This window comes from Podarcis muralis, chromosome 18 (assembly GCF_964188315.1).
Source record: "Podarcis muralis chromosome 18, rPodMur119.hap1.1, whole genome shotgun sequence".
In the NCBI taxonomy this organism is placed as follows: Eukaryota; Metazoa; Chordata; class Lepidosauria; order Squamata; family Lacertidae; genus Podarcis; species Podarcis muralis.
Window position 1 is genome coordinate 12,271,453 of NC_135672.1, and position 19,510 is coordinate 12,290,962.

The 19,510-nt window shown below is 49.0% G+C and overlaps 2 protein-coding genes across 2 annotated transcripts in view; one reads left to right on the forward strand and one right to left on the reverse strand.

Annotated features, from left to right (window-relative positions):
- Positions 1–2,954, forward strand: part of ATP8B3 (ATPase phospholipid transporting 8B3) — a 49,290-nt gene extending 46,336 nt beyond the window's left edge. Inside the window, exons 27-28 of the mRNA XM_077922017.1 lie at positions 1,564–1,694; positions 2,652–2,954. Of these exons, the coding sequence (XP_077778143.1) occupies positions 1,564–1,694; positions 2,652–2,909 (389 nt within the window). The 3' untranslated portion in view covers positions 2,910–2,954. The remainder of the gene's footprint in view (positions 1–1,563; positions 1,695–2,651) is intronic.
- A 3,698-nt stretch (positions 2,955–6,652) lies between these two features.
- LOC114588409 (one cut domain family member 2) overlaps positions 6,653–19,510 on the reverse strand; it is a 61,503-nt gene continuing 48,645 nt past the window's right edge. The window contains exon 2 of the mRNA XM_028713681.2: positions 6,653–19,040. Coding sequence (XP_028569514.2) covers positions 18,748–19,040 — 293 coding nt within the window. The 3' untranslated portion in view covers positions 6,653–18,747. The remainder of the gene's footprint in view (positions 19,041–19,510) is intronic.

Below are 19,510 nucleotides of genomic sequence, written 5' to 3' on the forward strand. Positions count from 1 at the left end.
CCTTTTACCCCACTTGGAATACTGTGTCCAATTCGGGGCACCACAATTTCGGAAGGGTGTTGACAAGCTGGAGTGTGTGCAGAGGAGGGCAACCAAGATGATCAAGGGTCTAGAACATGGATAGGCAAACTAAGGCCCGGATCTGGCCCAATCGCCTTCTAAATCCGGCCCATGGACGGTCCAGGAATCAGCATGTTTTTACATGAGTAGAATGTGTGCTTTTATTTAAAACGCATCTCTGGGTTATTTGTGGGGCATAGGAATTAGTTCATCTCCCCCAAGAAATATAGTCTGGCCTCCCACAAGGTCTGAGGGACAGTGGACCGGCTCCCTGCTGAAAAAGTTTGCTGACCCCTGGTCTAGAAATCACGCCTGATGAGGAACTGTTGAACGGTTCCAAAGGAGTCCGTTCCACTGTCAAACAGCTTTCAATCAGAAAGTTATTCCTGGCGTTGAGCTGTAATCTCCTTTCTTATCACTTGAAGCCATGGGTTCGAGTGCTACCCTCCAGAGAGGGAGAAAACAACCTTGCTCCATCCTCCATGTGGCAGCCCTTGAGATATTTGAAGATGGTTGTCATATCTCCTCTCAGTCTCCACTTTCCAAGCCTAAACATACCCAGCTCCTTCAACCGTGCCTCATCAGGCTTGGTTTCCATTTTGGTTGCCCTCTTTGGCGAAAGGTTCTTGCATTGCAAGGAATTTAGCTACATGATCCTCACAGTCCCTCCCAACTCTACAGTCCTAGGAACCCATGATTCCTCTGCGCACATTCTACCTTATCAAAAGCTTTCTTAAATTGTGGTATGCAGAACTGGACATGGTATTCCAGATGTGTTCTGACCAAGGCAGAATAGAGCGGGACTATGTCTTCCCTAGGGACGCAGGTGGCGCTGTGGGTTAAAGCCTCAGCGCCTAGGACTTGCCGATCGAAAGGTCGGCGGTTCGAATCCCTGCGGCGGGGTGCGCTCCCGTTGTTCGGTCCCAGCGCCTGCCAACCTAGCAGTTCGAAAGCACCTTCGGGTGCAAGTAGATAAATAGGGACCGCTTACCAGCGGGAAGGTAAACGGCGTTCCGTGTGCTGTGCTGGCTCGCCAGATGCAGCTTGTCACGCTGGCCACGTGACCCGGAAGTGTCTCCGGACAGCGCTGGCCCTCGGCCTCTTGAGTGAGATGGGTGCACAACCCCAGAGTCTGTCAAGACTGGCCCGTACGGGCAGGGGTACCTTTACCTTTTTATGTCTTCCCTTGATCTGTTGATGCAACCTAGAATAGTATTACCTATTTTTTGCTGTTGCATCACACTGTTAAGCTTGTGGTTTACTACAACCCCGCGATCCTTTTCACGTGTACCCCTAAGTATGAATGGCAGGGAGGATTCTAGCCTGCATATATGTATAAATTCAATTTCTATGAGATATTTTTAAAGGCCCATTTGAGTTTCCTTTGCAATTGGCATTTTGTGTGTGCTGGGTAGACACAGTCTCCACAGCTGCCTTGCCACCCAACATATGAAGACCCCTCAGATGTTCCCGAGCTGACTGGGTCACTCTTTTCTCCTCCAGCTGCCACCAAGAACGCGCTGACAGACCCACTGTCGCTCTTTGTGGTCCTGCTCTGCGTTGTGGTGAACACGATCCCCTCCCTCACCTTCCGTTTTGTGCGGAGTTTCGCGGGCCCCACAACCATGTCGGAGGTGAGTGTTGTTTGGCAATCTGCCCAGAGTTTGGGTGCTGAAGGACAGCACCAAAGCGTTGAGCCCTTAGACGGAATCCTTTGTTGGGAAGACGGGTTCAATGGCCTTCAAGAAAATCAACACAAAACGATGTGCCAATGGTATCTAAGTTCAGCGTAATTCTTTAGAACTTATCAACCAAAATGGTCAAAGGCCTGGAAACGATGCCTTATGAGGAACGGCTAAGGGAGCTGGGCATGTTTAGCCTGGAGAAGAGGAGGTTAAGGGGTGATATGATAGCCATGTTCAAATATATAAAAGGATGTCACATAGAGGAGGGAGAAAGGTTGTTTTCTGCTGCTCCAGAGAAGCGGACACGGAGCAATGGATCCAAACTACAAGAAAGAAGATTCCACCTAAACATTAGGAAGAACTTCCTGACAGTAAGAGCTGTTTGACAGTGGAATTTGCTGCCAAGGAGTGTGGTGGAGTCTCCTTCTTTGGAGGTCTTTAAGCAGAGGCTTGACAACCATATGTCAGGAGTGCTCTGATGGTGTTTCCTGCTTGGCAGGGGGTTGGACTCCATGGCCCTTATGGTCTCTTCCAACTCCACTATCAAAAAGCTCTTACTGTCAGGAAGTTCTTCCTAATCTTTAGGTAGAATCTTCTTTCTTGTAGTTTGGATCCATTGCTCCGTGTCCGCTTCTCTGGAGCAGCAGAAAACAACCTGTCTCCCTCCTCTATATGACATCCTTTTATATATTTGAACATGGCTGTCATATCACCCCTTAACCTCCTCTTCTCCAGGCTAAACATGCCCAGCTCCAGGCTAAACATGCTCAACACGATGGAAGGATGCTCAAGGAGTCAACAGATACGGGAGATTTGCTCTGATGGTCGATGAAAGGAATTTGCGAAGTGTGAAAATTCAGTAAAAAGGTTATGCAAAAAAGGTAACGCTTTCTGCTTTCTTTTCAGGTGCTGCAAGCCCGGGACATGCAGGAGAAGCAAAAGGCGGTGGAACTGACCTCTCACATCCGAAGGAACTCGCACCTGAGACGTTCCAGCTATGCTTTCTCCCACAAGGAAGGTTACGCAGACCTCATCTCCAGAGGAGCTAGTCTACGGAGCAAGGGCCCCCGTGTCCGCAGCCAGCTGAACGGCTTTGGCGGCAGCCCCAAATACACCCCCTCTGCATATGGTGCCTCTGAAGAAAAGAAGTTCCATCTCTGTTGACCAGGAGGAGAACAAGGCCTTGGTGTGTGTGTGTGTGTGTGTGTGTGTGTGTGTGTGTGTGTGTGTGTGTACCAGTAGCCACAGGGACCAGCGTTGGATAATCTCCATCACCTTGGCGTCCGAAGAGGGCTCCCGAGACCCGAAGCGCAGTCCACAGGAGATCGCAGCTCTGAGTTCGAATCCCGGCACGCCGGACGTTTCCTTGCGCGGAAACCGCCGCCGTTTTCGCACGGGCACCGGCAGACGTTGAAGGGTGACTCTGTTGTGCTCTCGCACCACCATTGTGGTGCGAAAGAAGATGTCGACGTTGCAAATACCCTCTGAAACTTTATTCAGAAAGCATTCCAATCGACAACCACCGGTGCCTGATTCTTAGGGTTGTTTTTTTAATTCAGAGGCACCGAATTCAGAGGCGCCGGCAGAAAGGAGAGCCCTGGAGCAGGGTGGGATTTTCCCCATTCACTTCTGAGCACAGGAGTCAACTCCTAGGGACCAATGGATATTTGCCCCCCTCAAAAAAAAAATGTTGAGGAAGCTGGGCCCTGCAAAGTCGATGTGCATTCAAATGTGTGTGTACCTCATCATGTGATTGATTATTCAGGGAGGGGCTTGCCTGCCCCCCAATATTTTATTCAAGTTGGCCCCCCTGTTTCTGAGCGTCCTTCCAGGGGATACATACCAGCAGTGGCCGGAACTAGAGGCAAGTGGACAGAGCCTCAAATGTAAACTTTAACCTTCGTCCCGTAGGTCAGTTTCTGCAAGCCCTTGCACACCCCTCTCTATCCTCTATCCAAAGAATCAAAGTATTGTACAGTTGGAAGGGACCCCCCAAAGGACATCTAGACCAACCCCTTGCAAATGCAAGAATCGCAGGAATTATGTTTGTGCCAAAAACACCTCTTAAGAACACGAGCGTGGACTTCCCGGGGCCCTCTCGAACCCGGCACCCTGTTTCGACAATGACCAACTCCAAGTGTTTTTCTGGGAATCGCACGGCCAGGACTCCGAAGCTGACACACAGCCGCCGTCGCTGGCCGGTAGACTGCCTCCGAATTTGGAGGTCCAGCCCAGCTGTCATTCCTAACCCAATAAGAGCCCTGACGGATCCGACCCGAGTTCTGTCTAATCCAGCGTTCGGCTCCAAACTGCCGGGTGTCTGGGAGAAGCTCGCAAATGGACTGCGAGGGCCACTAGCCTCCCTAAGTTGCTGGACATCATCACCTGATGCTTGGAGGTAGACTGCCCCTATAGCTGGGCTTTGTATGTCCAGCAGCTTTCAATACAGTGGTGCCTCGCAAGACGAAAAGAATCCGTTCCGCGATTCTCTTCGTCTTGTGGTTTTTTCGTCTTGCGAAGCAAGCCCATTAGCGGCTTAGTGGATTAGCGCTATTAGCGGCTTAGCGGGCTTAGCGGATCAGCTGATAAGCGGGTTAGCGGATCAGCTGTTAAGCGGCTTAGCGGATCAGCTGATAAGCGGCTTAGCGATCAGCTGTTAAGCGGCTTAGCGGATCAGCTGATAAGCGGCTTAGCGGATCAGCTGATAAGTGGCTTAGCGGATCAGCTGATAAGCGGCTTAGCGATCAGCTGTTAAGCGGCTTAGCCGCTTAGCGGATCAGCTGATAAGCGGCTTAGCGGCTTGGGGAGAAGGGGGGGGAGGAGGAAAAAAACCCTGCAGGAACTCACAAGACATTTTCGTCTTGCGAAGCAAGCCCATAGGAAATTCGTTTTGCGAAGCACCTCCAAAACGGAAAACCCTTTCGTCTAGCGGGTTTTCCATCTTGCGAGGCATTCGTCTTGCGGGGCACCACTGTATGTGCCTGGCTGTGCTTGAAGGCATTTTTAAGCACCGCATCATAATTTCCCGGGGTCTCTTTTCCTCTGCAACATTAGTTGTTTTCAATCATTGTTTTCTGGCTGCAAGAAAAACAGGAGGTGCCTTTTTTTAAATAAATAAATAAAGAACATTTTTTAAAAAAATAAAAAAGAACAGTTTATTTAGTGAAGGAAAGCCGCCTCCAGCAGTAACCCGCTTGGCAAAGCTCCACAAAGGTGGTTTGTTTTTTTAAAAAAATCTTATTATTATTCTCTTAAATGAAATCAGGGTGCATTGCTGCTGCATTACTGGCAAGAGCCCCTAGAGGGCGCCCAAGCGACGCAACTGGTCTCGGCTGTTGCACACAAGACTGCCCTCTGCTGGACGGATGCAGTACTGATACAGAGCGAAATCTCCCAAGACTGTAGCAGTTTGGCTGACTGGTTATGGGGTGGAGGGGGGAAGCTTCACAGCAGAATCTCTGATGCACAAGGGCTTCAACTCCAGACAGAGGTTCTGTCCAAAGGCATCCTTACTCTCCCCTCCCCCCCTTTTTTTGCACTCTCCAGCACTTTGAAATAAAACTGATTTTGGGAAAGGAAAACATAACAATTCTGGCTGGTTCTTGGGGCTGCGCGCCACAGATCTGTCACCCGCAGAAAGTGTTCTGGGGGGTTCCTGGGCAGCGAGGAAAATTCCTCCCCTGGCAATGTTTGAAAGGGCACACCAGACACCGCCAATGACCGTCTAGAGAGGCTGGGAGCTGGGGGCACTGTTATACAGTAGTTCCACTCCTTCCTCATGGGCCGTGTCCAGAAAGTGGTGTTGGGGGATGATTGTTCAGACCCCTGGGCCCTCATTTGTGGGGTGCCTCAGGGTTCCGTCCTCTCCCCCATGCTTTTCAACATCTACATGAAGCCACTGGGAGAGATCATCAGGGGGTTTGGGCTGGGTGTTCATCAGTATGTGGATGATACCCAGCTCTACCTCTCTTTTAAATCAGAATCAGTGAGGGCGGTGAAGGTCCTGTGTGAGTGTCTGGAGGCGGTTGGAGGATGGATGGCGGCTAACAGATTGAGGTTGAATCCTGACAAGACAGAAGTACTGTTTTGGGGGGGACAGGAGGCGGGCTGGTGTGGGGGATTCCCCATCCTGAATGGGGTCACTGTGCCCCTGAAGGACCAGGTGTGCAGCCTGGGAGTCATTTTGGACTCACAGCTGTCCATGGAGGCGCAGGTCAACTCTGTATCCAGGGCAGCTCTCTACCACCTGGTATGCAGGCTAAGAGCCTACCTGCCCGCGGACTGTCTCGCCAGAGTGGTGCATGCTCTAGTTATCTCCCGCTTGGACTACTGCAATGCGCTCTACGTGGGGCTACCTTTGAAGGTGACCCGGAAACTGCAATTAATCCAGAATGCGGCAGCTAGACTGGGGACTGGGAGTGGCCGCCGGGACCACATAACACCGGTCCTGAGAGATCTGCATTGGCATCCAGTACGTTTCCGAGCACAATTCAAATTCTTGGTGCTGACCTTGAACGCCCTAAACGGCCCAGTAGACCTGAAGGAGCGTCTCTACCCTGGACACCGGGGTCCATCTCCTGATGGCCTTCAGGCGGTTCCTTCCCCACGAGAAGTGAGGTTACAGGGAACCAGGCAGAGGGCCTTCTCGGTGGTGGCGCCCGCCCTGTGGAACGCCCTCCCATCAGATGTCAAGGAAATAAACAACTACCTGACTTTTAGGAGACATCTGAAGGCAGCCCTGTTTAGGGAAGCTTTTAATGTTTGATGCATTACTGTATTTTAATATTTTGTTGGAAGCCGCCCAGAGTGGCTGGGGAAACCCAGCCAGATGGGCAGGGAATAAATTAGCATTATCATTATTATAGCATCAGTGGCAAAAGTCAACGACACGGGTGAACTGCAGGAGCTTAGTTGAATGACCAAAAAATAATTTATTGAAGGAACCCAAAAGCTGTAGGAACATACAAACACACATGGAACAGCAAATAGTAATAAAAAACAAATAGAATTATTTTCTCTCTCTCTCTTAGTTTTTTTTTCCTTTTTTGGTTTCCTTTCAAAAATCGGTCGAGAAGTTTCAAGCAGGGATCTCGAATGCTGAAAACCAGCTCCAAGCAACCTTGTTATTTCCCCCCACCCCTCATAATGGTGGTGTTTTGGTTTTGGGTTTCTTTTGGATAAAGTGCCAACAAATAAGACTTTTTTTTTTTTTAAAAAAGAGAGCTAAAGATTAAACTGACGTCTTGAAAAGAACCGAAGTATAGAATGGCAAAGACACGGAAGGAAGAGCGAATGAGTACGTGTTACCCATAACGTTAAAAACAAAAAACTGGTTTCCTAAGCCACCTGGGTAAAGAGAAGCAGGAATGAAACACAGGACCTTAAACCGGCTCTGGAATCTTGAAACAGGGCCGTTTACGTTGCTACAAAACAACCTTCCTCGCCCACTTGGTAGCAAAACCCCAAATGCTTGGTAGATTTGGCGGGCGATGCATGGTACCCGTGCCAAAGTTCCAGGTCATGCCAGTGGGTTATTGTGGACCCCCCCTCCCAATATTGGTGAACAGAGCTACAACCTCCAGGCTTCTCCCTGCCCGATTTGAAATTATATTATGACGCCTCTTGCATTTGCTGGATTCGAGACTGGATAAAACTAAAAAAGACAGATTTATTAGATTTGGAAGGCAATGGTGACTGGTTCTGATTGAGCAAAAGGCAAGGAGGCCAACAGTAGGTGGCGCTACAGCCAGTGATGGGATAGAGGCAGAGCCAGTGAGAAATGTAGCCACCCCCTGATTGATTTGTGAGTACAGTGGAACCTTGGTTCTCAAACTTAATTCGTTCCAGGAGTCCGTTCGACTCCCAAAGCTGTTCGAAAACCAAGGAGCTCAAGCGGAAGCCACATCAGAAGTTTGGCTTCCAAAAAAGGTTCGAAAACTGAAACATTTACTTCCGGGTTTTCGGCATTCGGAAGCCGAGTTGTTTGAGAGCCAAGCCATTCGAGTACCAAGGTACCACTGTATTGTTATGTTTCATTTTGTCAAAATTCGCAGCATGGCAGCCTTGTTAGTTTCTTGCAGTGAAACTGCAGTGCCTTAAATTTCTTGTGTGGTAAGCTTTTGTGGACTTTCAAACCCACCTTGTCAGAGGTAGAAAGTGATATCTCAATTGGCAGGCATTTGAAGTGTGCGCTGAATAGCAATGGAATATGGCAACATTCAGGGACAGGGACGCGGGCGATCAGAAGGTCGGCGGTTCGAATCCCCGCAATGACGGGGTGAGCTCCCGTTGCTTGGTCCCTGCTCCTGCCCACCTAGCAGTTCGAAAGCACGTCAAAGTGCAAGTAGATAAATAGGTACCAGTCCAGCAGGAAGCTAAATGGCGTTTCCATGCGCTGCTCTGGTTTGCCAGAAGCGGCTTAGTCCTACTGGCCACATGATTTGGAAGCTGTACGCCGGCTCCCTCGGCCAGTAAAGCGAGATGAGCGCCGCAACCCCAGAGTCGGCCACGATTGGACCTAATGGTCAGGGGTCCCTTTACCTTTACTTTAACAGTGGAAACAGCTAGCTGCCATTGAGAGCCTTTTTCTCCAGGAATTTACCCCATCCTCTTTCAAAACCATCCAAGGTTGTTTCCATCACTGTCTACTGTAAGAGTGAACTCTGGGTGCTGTGTGAGTAAGTCCTTTCTTTTCTCTCTCCTGAACCTTCTAACATTCAGCATCATTCGATAGCCAGAAGTTATAGGGTCATGAGAGAGAGAGAAATAGAGAGAGGAGAGCTTTTCTCCCTCTGCTTTCTTCTCCTCTGCCCATTTCCTCTTTAGTTTGTTCGTTTTTTTAAGTCTAATAAAAATTTCAGAGAATCCCGGGTGCTGTTTGGACTAGAACTCCCATCACCCCCAGCCAGCTCAGGGTTGATTGGATTTGTAGTCCAGCAGGATTCGGAGACCCAAGGTTGATCAACACTGCTGCAGACCAGTAATATCTGGAGGAGACTCCATCGCCTAGCCTGTGGATCTCAGGTAGCAAGGCGTGTGGAAATGGTCACAACTCCTGAGGAACTTGGCTTCTTTTATCCTTACCTGTCTTGCAGTTTCTCGGGGTGTGTGTAGACCAGATTTGCATCCAAAATATTGCTTTGATAATGGTATAAAAATCATTGCACTCCTAGGAGTTGCATGTGGGACACTTATGGAATCTGAACTACCTGTGGACGTTCCACACCCGACGACCGCTTCACAGAAGGAGCAATTTTGCAGGGGTGGAGAAGCCAACCTGGGTCAAAGATCAGAGGCAGAGCCTTCGCCTTCCCTCAAATGCAATGCTTGCTTGATAGAGTCCACTTACACATTCATTCGACATGTGGTTTGCTGCCGCAGGCTAGTTTAGGAAGCTGCGTACACCAGCTCAGATCCTTGGTCCATCTAGTTCAGTGCTGCCTACACTGACTACCAGAGGCTCTCTGGGGTTTCAGGAAGGAGCTGAGCTAGAACCCACAGCACCAAGGTCCAAAAACCTTTCCCTCAGCCTCCCAAGCTAACTAGCTGGCCCAATGGTTCAGGGATAGGAGGAGGACAGAAGAAGGGCCTGTTTGCAGGCCAGTGGGAGACGGGGGCCTCAATAGACTGAAATTCTCAAGAGGGATGAAGGCCAGGTGAGGTGGACTGGAGGCAGATGTTCAAAGGCCTTGGTCTACCTCTGGCATTTGGCACCAAGAGCTCACTATGAAGCTGTCCATGGTGCTGACCTGGATGAAACTGCCTTGGAGCAACTTGCTCACTCAGAGCTGTCCATGGTGCTGACTAGGAGAACATTCATAACTGGGAGCTGCCTTGGAGCAACTTGCTCACTCAGAGCTGTCCATAGGAGAACATTCTAGGAGACTAGGAGAACATTCTAGGACTAGGAGAACATTCATAACTGGGAGCTGTCCATGGTGCTGGCTAGGGGCACGTGTCTCACTGGGAGCTGTCCATGGTGCTGGCTAGGGGCACGTTTCTCACTGAGAGCTGTCTGTGGTGCTGCCTCACCCCACTCCAGAGGCTCTCCCGCCACATCAGAACAGGATGCTCTGGATCAAAACACACATCCAGCCAATTCCAAAGGGCCCCGATGAAGAACCGTGAACAAATGTATCCCCGTCCACATTGACTGTGCCCGGTGAAACCAGCATTGGTTCAGAGCACATGCACAAAAAATCCCACCTACCATTAATTGATAATCTGCAATGTCATAATGCAATCACTAGGTTGGATAGGTATGGGGAAACATACTGTATTAGCTTTTCATTAACAACAACAAAAGTAATGAAAGAAAGGATGGAAATCTGTTATTGCCTTGAAAGTCTGTCTTCTAAACCATTGATATGCTGCTGCCTCCTGTCAGGTGGTGGCATATTCCATCCTCCTCTCCTTGATGGCTGTGGACAAAACCATTTCTAATAAAAAAAAGGGGGGGGGAAACGATTCCCTCTTCCTCCTCACAGTTCCCAAAATTTATACCTGAGGAACCCCCACCACCACCCTTCTTGTGGTAGAGAGAATTGTCTTTAGGACAAGTTTGGATTGTCGATACCTCTATAAGGAAGGAAGGGAGGGAATGAAGATCTTTGGTATCCTGGAAAGATTGTTCCTGAAATGATTTGAGAACTGCGTGAACGATGGAGCAAGTTGTTGATAGGCAGGATGGCAGAAAGGAGGAGAGACGAAAGGATGTTGGTTTTGGGTCTTACAAGTCTTCCATCTGCTTCACCTCAGTCAGAACTTCTAGAAGTTGACCAGGCTTTGGGGGAAATGGATCTAACCCCCTGTGCACTCAAACTAAAATCTACTCAGACCACCTGAAATCAATGGCCTCACATATGTCATGTCCTTTAATGGTCCCGTTCAGAGCAGCCCCATTGAAAGTAATGGACGCAAGTAACTCAGGCCCATTCATTTCAATGGGTTTGCCCTGCACAGAGAACTTAGCTGGCCATAAACTCAACTGGTTCATTCTGAGCACGGCTTAGTCAGAGACATTCCTGTTCCCACGTTTTTCATGGTAAACTTTAAAAAACTGGGCTGGGAGCTTGGACCAGTTATTGCTCACATGTGGAGCAACCTATGTTATCTCATGACCCTTTGGGCTTATGAGGTCCACGAGATGCCTCAGAAGAGGGCCTCTTTGTCTCAAGGCTGAAAGCCAATTTGGGGTGGTCTGTGACTGGGCAGCCCTATTGTACAAGGGCCAATCTAAATGTGGCCATCATCCGAGGACAGAAATTAAGAAATAATTTGGCTCCTAGCGCCTATTACAGACATAAATATCTGGGATCATTGGCTGTATCCAATAAAATTCTTCTCAAGGACAGACCCACTGAAACTGATGTGCCTCAGCTGCCCCATTCATTTCAAAGGGTCTACTTTGAGTATGACTAATGTTGGCTACAGCCCATAGGGTTGCAGTCGGTGTTAGCCCTACTTGGAGAAGACCTATTGAAATTAATGGGTGTGACTTGGTCAGGTCCATTAATTTTAGTGGGTCTGCTCTGAGCATACGTGAATTGGATATAACCCTGTCTGGATACTAACCCCGTCTGGAGACAGACTAACAGCTTGCTTGCAGATCGATGGGTTTGTTTTCATTCTGAACGTGCCTATGGACCACTTTTCTGGCAAGCATTAAGCACCCTCTCAATTACATTCAAATTCTCTTTGTTCGAGACCACCGTTAATTTTTTAAGAACTTCTTATGGCCCTCCTGGATTTGATATTTCTGGTGGTGGGTCATTTACACACAGGAGCATGGAAATGCAGAAGTTGCTCTACGTCACACCAGACCATTGGTCCATCTAACTCAGCACTGTCCACACCAGAGTGTTCTTCCACCTTGGGTCTCTAGATGATGCTGGACTCCACAACTCCCATCATCCCTGACTAAGCTGCCTGGAGATGATGTCCCAACAACACCTAGGGACCTGAGGCTGAAGAACCCTGGTTGACATGAAACTTGCAGCCTTGAGAATGTTACTGGATGACAGCTCCCATCATCCCCAGTGGGGAGAAATCCTCTCCCAAACCCTGGGGAGCTGCTGGGACCTGACTCAACAACATCTGGAGGACTTCAGGTCTTTGTCATCACCGGTCTACACTGACTGACTATCCAGGGTTTTGGAGATGATTCTTTGCCAGCTGTAGCTGAATATACCAGGGATTGAACCTGTGACCATCTGCATGGAAAGCAGATGAGCTACAGGCCCTGTCGAATTGGAAGGCCTCAGAGACCTGTAAGACACTTTGTTCCTCAGAGATGGAAGAGGTGCGGACACTCATTCTTTAGAACAACTTTCTAAACTACAGAAAGAGGACCTAGAAGTATCGATTCCTGGATATATTTCTGCCCTGATCTGAGCTTGGTCCAAGAGCCCAATGCGCCGTGGTCAGAGGACAAACATGTCCATGGTGCGTGGTTCCCCTTGACCCAAAATTCACAGTGGGAGAGGTCTATCCTAAAAACTTGATATTGGAAGCGCCCCGGACGATCAGGCCAAAGACCCATCAAGTCCAGTGTCCTGTTCTCACAGTGACCAACCAGATTCCTCTGGGAAGTTGACAGATTCTGGGAAGAATTCGTCTCTCGTTCTGTTCCTTAGAGCAGGCTTCCTCAACCTTGGGCCTCCAGATGTTTTGATACTACAGTTCCCATCATTCCTGACCACTGGTCTTGCTAGCTAGGGATGATGGGAGTTGTAGGCCAAAAACATCTGGAGGCCCAAGGTTGAGGAAGCCTGCCTTAGAGGATGAGCTGAGCTCTGCTGGATCAAGGAGGCCAATGTGGTCACAGAAGCCAGCCAGATGTCCCAACGGGAAGCTCACAATTGGGACCTCAGCTCAACAGCAACCCTTCCTCCCTGCCGTTTCCAGCAACCGGTATCAATGCGGTTACGGGTTCAGTGGAACTTTACTTGTTATTTTGGGCAGATGATTGTCTCTTTCTCTTTATAAAGACACTTGTGATTGGATGCTAAAAGGGGCACGGGCAGAGCAGGGTGGAGGAGCTGATGTTTGCTTGCTGGAAAGGCAGGGACCGTGTTGGGTTGGTGTTGGCCGAGGCACCATTCCTTCGTTGTGGCCAGCTCCAGCCCTCTTGCCCTCACTCTGCTCCCAAGCTGTTGGGGCCAGTTGGTCCAGCTAGCCCAGTAGCCCTGACACCGTCCGTCAGCGGACCTCCAGGGTTTCAGAAATGGTGTCTAACCCCCACTGGACTTGGATCTAACCAGGGGGGCTTCTACATGCGAAGCTGGTGTTCCACCACTAAGTTGAAGATTGCATAAGGATTCTGGTCCTCATGATCTCAAATGAAAATCTGGATTTCAACAGGGACCTAGGAAGCTGCCTTGTACAGAGTTGGGCCATTGGTTCCGTCTAGCTGTGTGCTGCTTTCCCAGATTTCGGACGTGGGGGGAGATCCCCAGCCCTGCCAGGGGTCTCCTACACACGAGGAGCTCCAGCCCTTTTCTCTCACCTCGGATAAGCACCGTCCTCGTTGTCGTTCGACAACGCGAAGACAGACAACACGGAAGAAGAAGAGATGGTGGGAGAAACGAGAAAGGAGGGGGGGGAAAGGAAGAGGGTCAACGGTCACATGAAACGGATCCGGCCCATGCACAGACCTTTCGTCAAGTCGAAATGAAATCTTTTGTCAGACAAACAACACATCAATTCCCTCCTCCCTCGCCCGCCCCGCCCACCCTCCCACCCCCTCAATAATTATTACGTTACTTCAAGAAAGAGTATATTTTGTTTTCCATGCATAAATCAAATTTCCATTTCATCTCTCTATTTTTTGGTCTTTTTCTTCTTCTTCTTAAATTACAATTTAACACATAAACACATATAATAAATACTCTCGTAAGACATGACTCAGCAGGAGAGGAGAAGAAAAGAACAACATCCCCGAAAGCAACAGGTATTAGTATTATTTTGTGATTTTTTTTTCTTTTAAAGGACTCGTTTAAATATGAAATCTGTAAACGCCAAGGAACCTTCGTTTCCCTCTCTTCGTCTCTCTCCCTCTTTAAAAAATCATGAAACAAACCAGTTTTCCCTTTCCCTTTTCTTAACATTCAATACGTCTCCCAATGAGGATCTTAACATAATTACAACATGCCGCCCTCTGCAAAAAAATTATAATTTAACAGTATAAAGCTTCAAGTTGCAAATTCCAAAAACTAGCTAAGTAATTATTATTATTATCATCATCATTATTTTTTTTGTCACATAAACTATACATTAAATATTTATTTTATTTTATTTTTGAGGTATTTCAGAGAACATTGTCAAAAGTCTTGCCAGGTTTGTGATGGAGAGAGAGGCGGTGGGTCGGGTCGTTTGGCTGGGTTTATGCAAAGGGTTGTTATTTTTTCCTCCTGCACGGAGAATTTCTTTGGTATCAACAAGGCTATTTGGGTGTTGGGTCAAAAGATGGAGGGGGTGTGATTTAGCTTGGGAAAGAGGGGTCTTGGGAGAGAAGGTGGGTCGGTTGCTTGTGTTCTGGGGGGTCTGACACCTACAACCCATGGAAGGTGAGGATAATGCGAGAAGAAACATCAATTTCCTTTTTCCAACTCAGGTGGAGATAGGTTCTGGAGAACCTCAAACGAGACCTGCTGGGTGAAGCCAAATTCCCATCAAGTCTAGCCACCTGTTCTCTTGGTAACCAATCAAGATTCCTTCAGGAAGCGCATGGGCAGGACATACAGGGAACAGCTGTTCTCTCTGTCTCTTTCTCTCTCTGTTCTTCATAAGAACATCTGGAGAGCCCTGGACAACAATTGCGCACTGGCAACGGCGAACAGGTTTCAGCTCCTGCTCATCCGTTGACTTCCAAGGTGCTTTGAAGACCCAAACTTTGGAGCTTCAAAGCACCTTGAACCAGGCAGGTTGGAGACCCTACAAGGCTCTCCAGGGTCCCACAGAACGTGACAGAGAGATGTTTGGGACCTGGACCTGCAAGCAGATCATGTTCTCTGCCACTGAGCTATGGAGTCTCTTCTCACCCGATTCATCGGTACAGACAAAGTTCCAGAACATTAATACCCATGAGCGCTAAGAGCCCACTAAGCACATTTTGGTTCTTGTGCGCATTCGCAGGCACTCAAGTTGGGGAGGAAGAATTAGTCTCTTGGGCAAGAAGGGAGGGACAAGGAGGGAGCAAGGGGTAGACTGGCCTTCTGCCCCATCACCCAAAAGCAAACGAGAGTAGCCGGGATCCATCCCATTAAGAGAACTGAGGTAAGTTACTGTGTGAGTTTATAGGACAAAGAAACGTGGTCTACCACCTTTGGTACAAGAAAAGGCACTCTATCACTCTAAAGATCATGTTCTCTCTCTCTCTCTCTCCTCTCTCTCTCTTTGTCTCTGTCTGTCTGTCTGTCTCTCTGGGGGGAGCAATGGAAAGAGCAAGATATGGGGGTCTGGGGAAGGAAGAAGGTTGGCTACAACATCTATGGGTCATGGTGGGTGACATAACCATCTAGGGATGGTTATGGCGGTAGCGTGGGAACGAGGATAAGGAAGGTTGGGGGAGTTTAGGGGTGGGGGTGCTTAGATTCCACCACAAACCAGGCAAGGGGAACAAATCTTTGGTATCAGGTGTGATTCTCAAATCACGAAAAACTCGAAAACTCAAGTGAGGTAGCCTATATTTTTTTGGGTCTCACTACAAACGTCTTTTTTTTTTTTCACGCTTGGGGGGCCAGTCGCTCGTCGACAGCTTCCTTGTCCTTGGGGTGCTCTCTTTATTTTTTTTAGCCAAGGTCAGGCCCCCCGTTTATTACCTTTCTTCTTTTATTTTCTGGCGTGGCTTCTCAGCCCTTAAATACTCCACAAAATCAGGTACGGAAATCCACTGTCTTCGCCCTCCATCGTCCGTTAGCGTCGACACGTCACGACAAAGACAAGACAGGATTGGGGGGGAATAGGGGGCGCTTGGAGAGGGGGGTGGACACTGGGCGGAGAGGGAAATATATATATTTGCTTCCCTTATCCTTTCGCACCCTATCTTCCTCCTTTGGCAAAACACAGCTCTGCATTTGCTACATTTCCCTCCTTCCGTCGTCTGTTTGGGTTGGTTCAACCATCTCTCCCCTGCTCACACCCTGATGGTCACACCCGCTCAATAGATTGGGGCATAATTTTGGGGTTGGGTGGGTGGGTTTCTGGTTAAAGTTTCTTCTCTTTTCTTTTCTAAGTTCATCCTCCTTTCGAATCAAATAATATTATCCGATGGCGTGGCTTTCCTCCTCCTCCTCCTCGTCGTTCCACAAGTCGCCTAACCGTGGATTCAACACTTCGCCTTCAACGTAAAGTGAACAGGGGGGGAAAGACCTCCACACAGACCGTGCTATTTGTACCCGCATCAATTTGGTATTGTCCCATTAAAAATCAAAAACAAGAAGACACACAGACACACGGACGCACAGACACACAAAGAAACCCCACGTTTACTGGGGAGGTGGCGAGGGTGAGATTCACTTGGCCCCCTGGGCTTTCTCGACGTCGTCTCCTCTTCGGCCCTTTGGGTTCAAACTTTGGGGAGGCTTGGCTCGCGAAAGTGTCCCTCATGCTCTTTTGACCCCGCCATTGTCTCATTTTATTTCGCCTTTGCAAGTCGCTCGTGATTCATGGTGCCGGCCCCTGTTGAGGACAACGCTCCTTCCAGAAATGAAGAAGAGAATCGTGGTGTATCTATCTTGTAATTTACTTATTTTTTAAGGCAGGCTGTTAATTGGCACACATTCACCCATGCACACACTCAAATAGTCAGTTATCTTTCATACGTTGCCAGAGATCCATTTATTTATTTTTTGAGCTTGTTGTAGAGTTTTTCTTTTTCCAGGAGCAGAGGGGTGGAATGGGGACAGGGGGTGGTTGAGAAGGAAGTTTGCATTTCTCGCCACCCACAATGTCGATCCGTACTTAAATATATCTCTATCTCTGTTCTGCAAGCAGATTCGCAATTGGGGCCTCCGTCCACCAATCCAGTTCTTATCATATCGGTCATTTCCCCACCTCTCTCTGTCGATAGCAGGATAAAGGAGGCGGGGGCCTTGTGGGTACGCTGCGAGGAGATGGACAGAATCGGTCCAATCTGGGGCTGTCTTCTGGAATGAAACCAAGGTCAAGACAGAAGGCGAGACGGCGGTCCAGCGTCCGGAAAAAAGAACGGAAATCCTGTCCTCTCCTTTCCTTTGGTTTCGTTAAAGCTTTTCGTTTCTCTCTCTCTCTTTTTTTAAATACCCGAATTATGTACCTAAAATGTGCTTCGTGACCCGCTTATATTTTCTCTCTCTCGAGGTGACACAGTGCAACTTAGCTTTAGACCCCCCCTGCACGACTGATTCCAGGGGGGAGGAAGGGGGTATTTTTTCGTGTGAGTTGCTACTCTCCCTCTTCCTTTCCATACTTTGGCTTGGAATTCCTTTGAGAGGAACCATTGATAGAATAAGAACAAGAAGTCTTCTCTTCGGCTGATTCTCCTAACACTTTTTGGTTGCTCATTTTTTTCTTTTTGGTAGACGTGAATCATGTTGTTGTGCAGTTGTATACTCATGGAGGGGTTGGTTTGGAGAGTAACGCCTTCTGTTCATGAGCTGCATAGACGATGGGATGCAAGGAAGGGTGTTGAGCAGGTGAGTGGGGAACAAATGTGCGTGAGGACAGCATGGTAATGTTTTGGTGATGCTTGCAAAGATGGTTCTCCATGCTTTCCCCTTGTTGGTCCTACGAATGCCATACTCATTACTGGTTTTATTATTATTTAAAAAAAACTTCTCAGCCCCCTTCTGCATTTTTGGTTTGCAAACTGAGAAACACCCCATAAACACCATTCATGCAGGCCGCCATTGATTCCACTCGCCATTGCCTAGGATGCAATAGCTTGTCCCCAAACGAATTGCAAACCGTTCCCACGCGACACGGTCGTTTGCCTTTTCCCTGCCCTGCATCCAAAAGGGCTGTTATCAGCTTCGTGACAATGACCCTCGTTTGAAATGGAGCTGTGGGGGCAGGGGCAGGGGTCTGGAAACTTGGGGGCTCAGCTGTGTCCTAGAATGCAAGACCATTGCTGGTGCCAAGGTAGCCATGGTAGGAAAATAGAAAGCTACCTAATACTGAGACAGACCATAGGTCCATTTCACTCAGCACTGTATACACTGACTGGCAACAGCTCTCTGGGGATTTCAGGCTGGGAATTTTCCCCAGCCATGCCTGCAGGTGCCTGGTATTTATTTATTTTTTGCATGCAAAGCGGATGCTTTACTACTGAAAGGTGAATGGTGTAGGGGTTGAAACCCAGGGACAGGGAAAGGGCAGAAGGAAGGTGTACCAGTTTGACATGGTTACATGGTTACTTGCCCTCCCAACAATTGCCCAGTGCTGGCCTGTGTTTAAGGCATCCAGTGCACACTCAGTTGGCCAAGGCACCCACCGACGCTCAGCGATATGGCTTTCGCCTCCCCCATAATGGGGACTTCAAAACAGACTTCCTTGAAAACGTCTGCAATTAAACCAGCCCCTTAATCCCCTTGCCCAGCCATCAGAATGGCACAACACCCTCTGGGCTGGGTGCTTGTTTGTTTGTTTATGGGGCAAGTGGCGTCTCTCACCTAAGCCAAAGATTTTGGGGCTAATTGTGAGAATGCGCCAAGCAAGTGACCCTCTGCAAATCAGGCACCAGCTTTCAGAAGGCGGCCGGAGGCAAGGGCTCTTGTGCATCTCAGACGCATGGCAGTTGTGCATCTAAGACGCATGGATGCTCCCAGAGCTCTAGCAGCATCCCAGTTGCACCTGGTGTGGATGGCTGTGCTTGAGGTATGAGTGGCTGGTTGCTCAAGGTGTGCGCATGGCGGTGAGGAGAAGGAAAGCCAGCATGGAGAAGGCGATGAGTTTTTTGGCTGCTGTGTGGTGTTGGACAAGAGTGGGGAGATGTAGGGAGAGGGTGAGAAGAAGGAGGAGGAGATCATGCTTTGGAAAAAGTGCTTGTAGATGAAGAGGGAACGCCAGGGTTGGCGCCCGGGTCTTCCTGCCAACGGTTCATGCACCTCCGGCGAGCGTTCATGAAGAAGTTGCTAACGGTGTTGAGTTCCAGGCCCAGCTGCTGCGAGATAGTCATCTGCATCTCCTTGGAAGGCCGCTTGTTCTCCTTGAAAATGGCGATCAGGGTGCGGCGCTGGAGGTCCGTGAAGACGAGGCGCTGCTTCTTCGGCTGTAGGTTCCGGTCCTTCTGCTGCTCCTGCTCTTTACGTTTGCATGCTATATGTCGTCGGAGGAGGAGGAAGGGGCCGGGAAGGAGGGAGGGGGAGGAAGAGGAGGAGACAAAAGAACACAGCCATCAAACGGTGGCAGAACAATGCTTCTTCTAACTTTTCAGGGGGCCCTCCCCCATACAGAGGACAACAAATCTGCTCTGACCCTTCCCCTGGCAAGAGACCCCACCCCATACACTGGCATTTCTGTGGTCCTTCGTTAAGGCTACAGCGGAACCTCAGTTTCTGAACGTCTTGGAAGTCAAACACTTCGGCTTTTGGATGCCGAAAACCAGGAAGTGACAGCGGTTTTCGAACGCTTTTCTGAAGCCGAACCTGACACGCGGCTCCCGTTTTGAGTTTTCCGTCAGCAAACGCTTCCGGAATCGACTGCTTCGGTTTTTTAACGTTTCGGAAGTCGGACGGTCGTTTGGTACGGGTTACGTCCGTAAACCGAGGTTCCAGTGTATCTGTGTT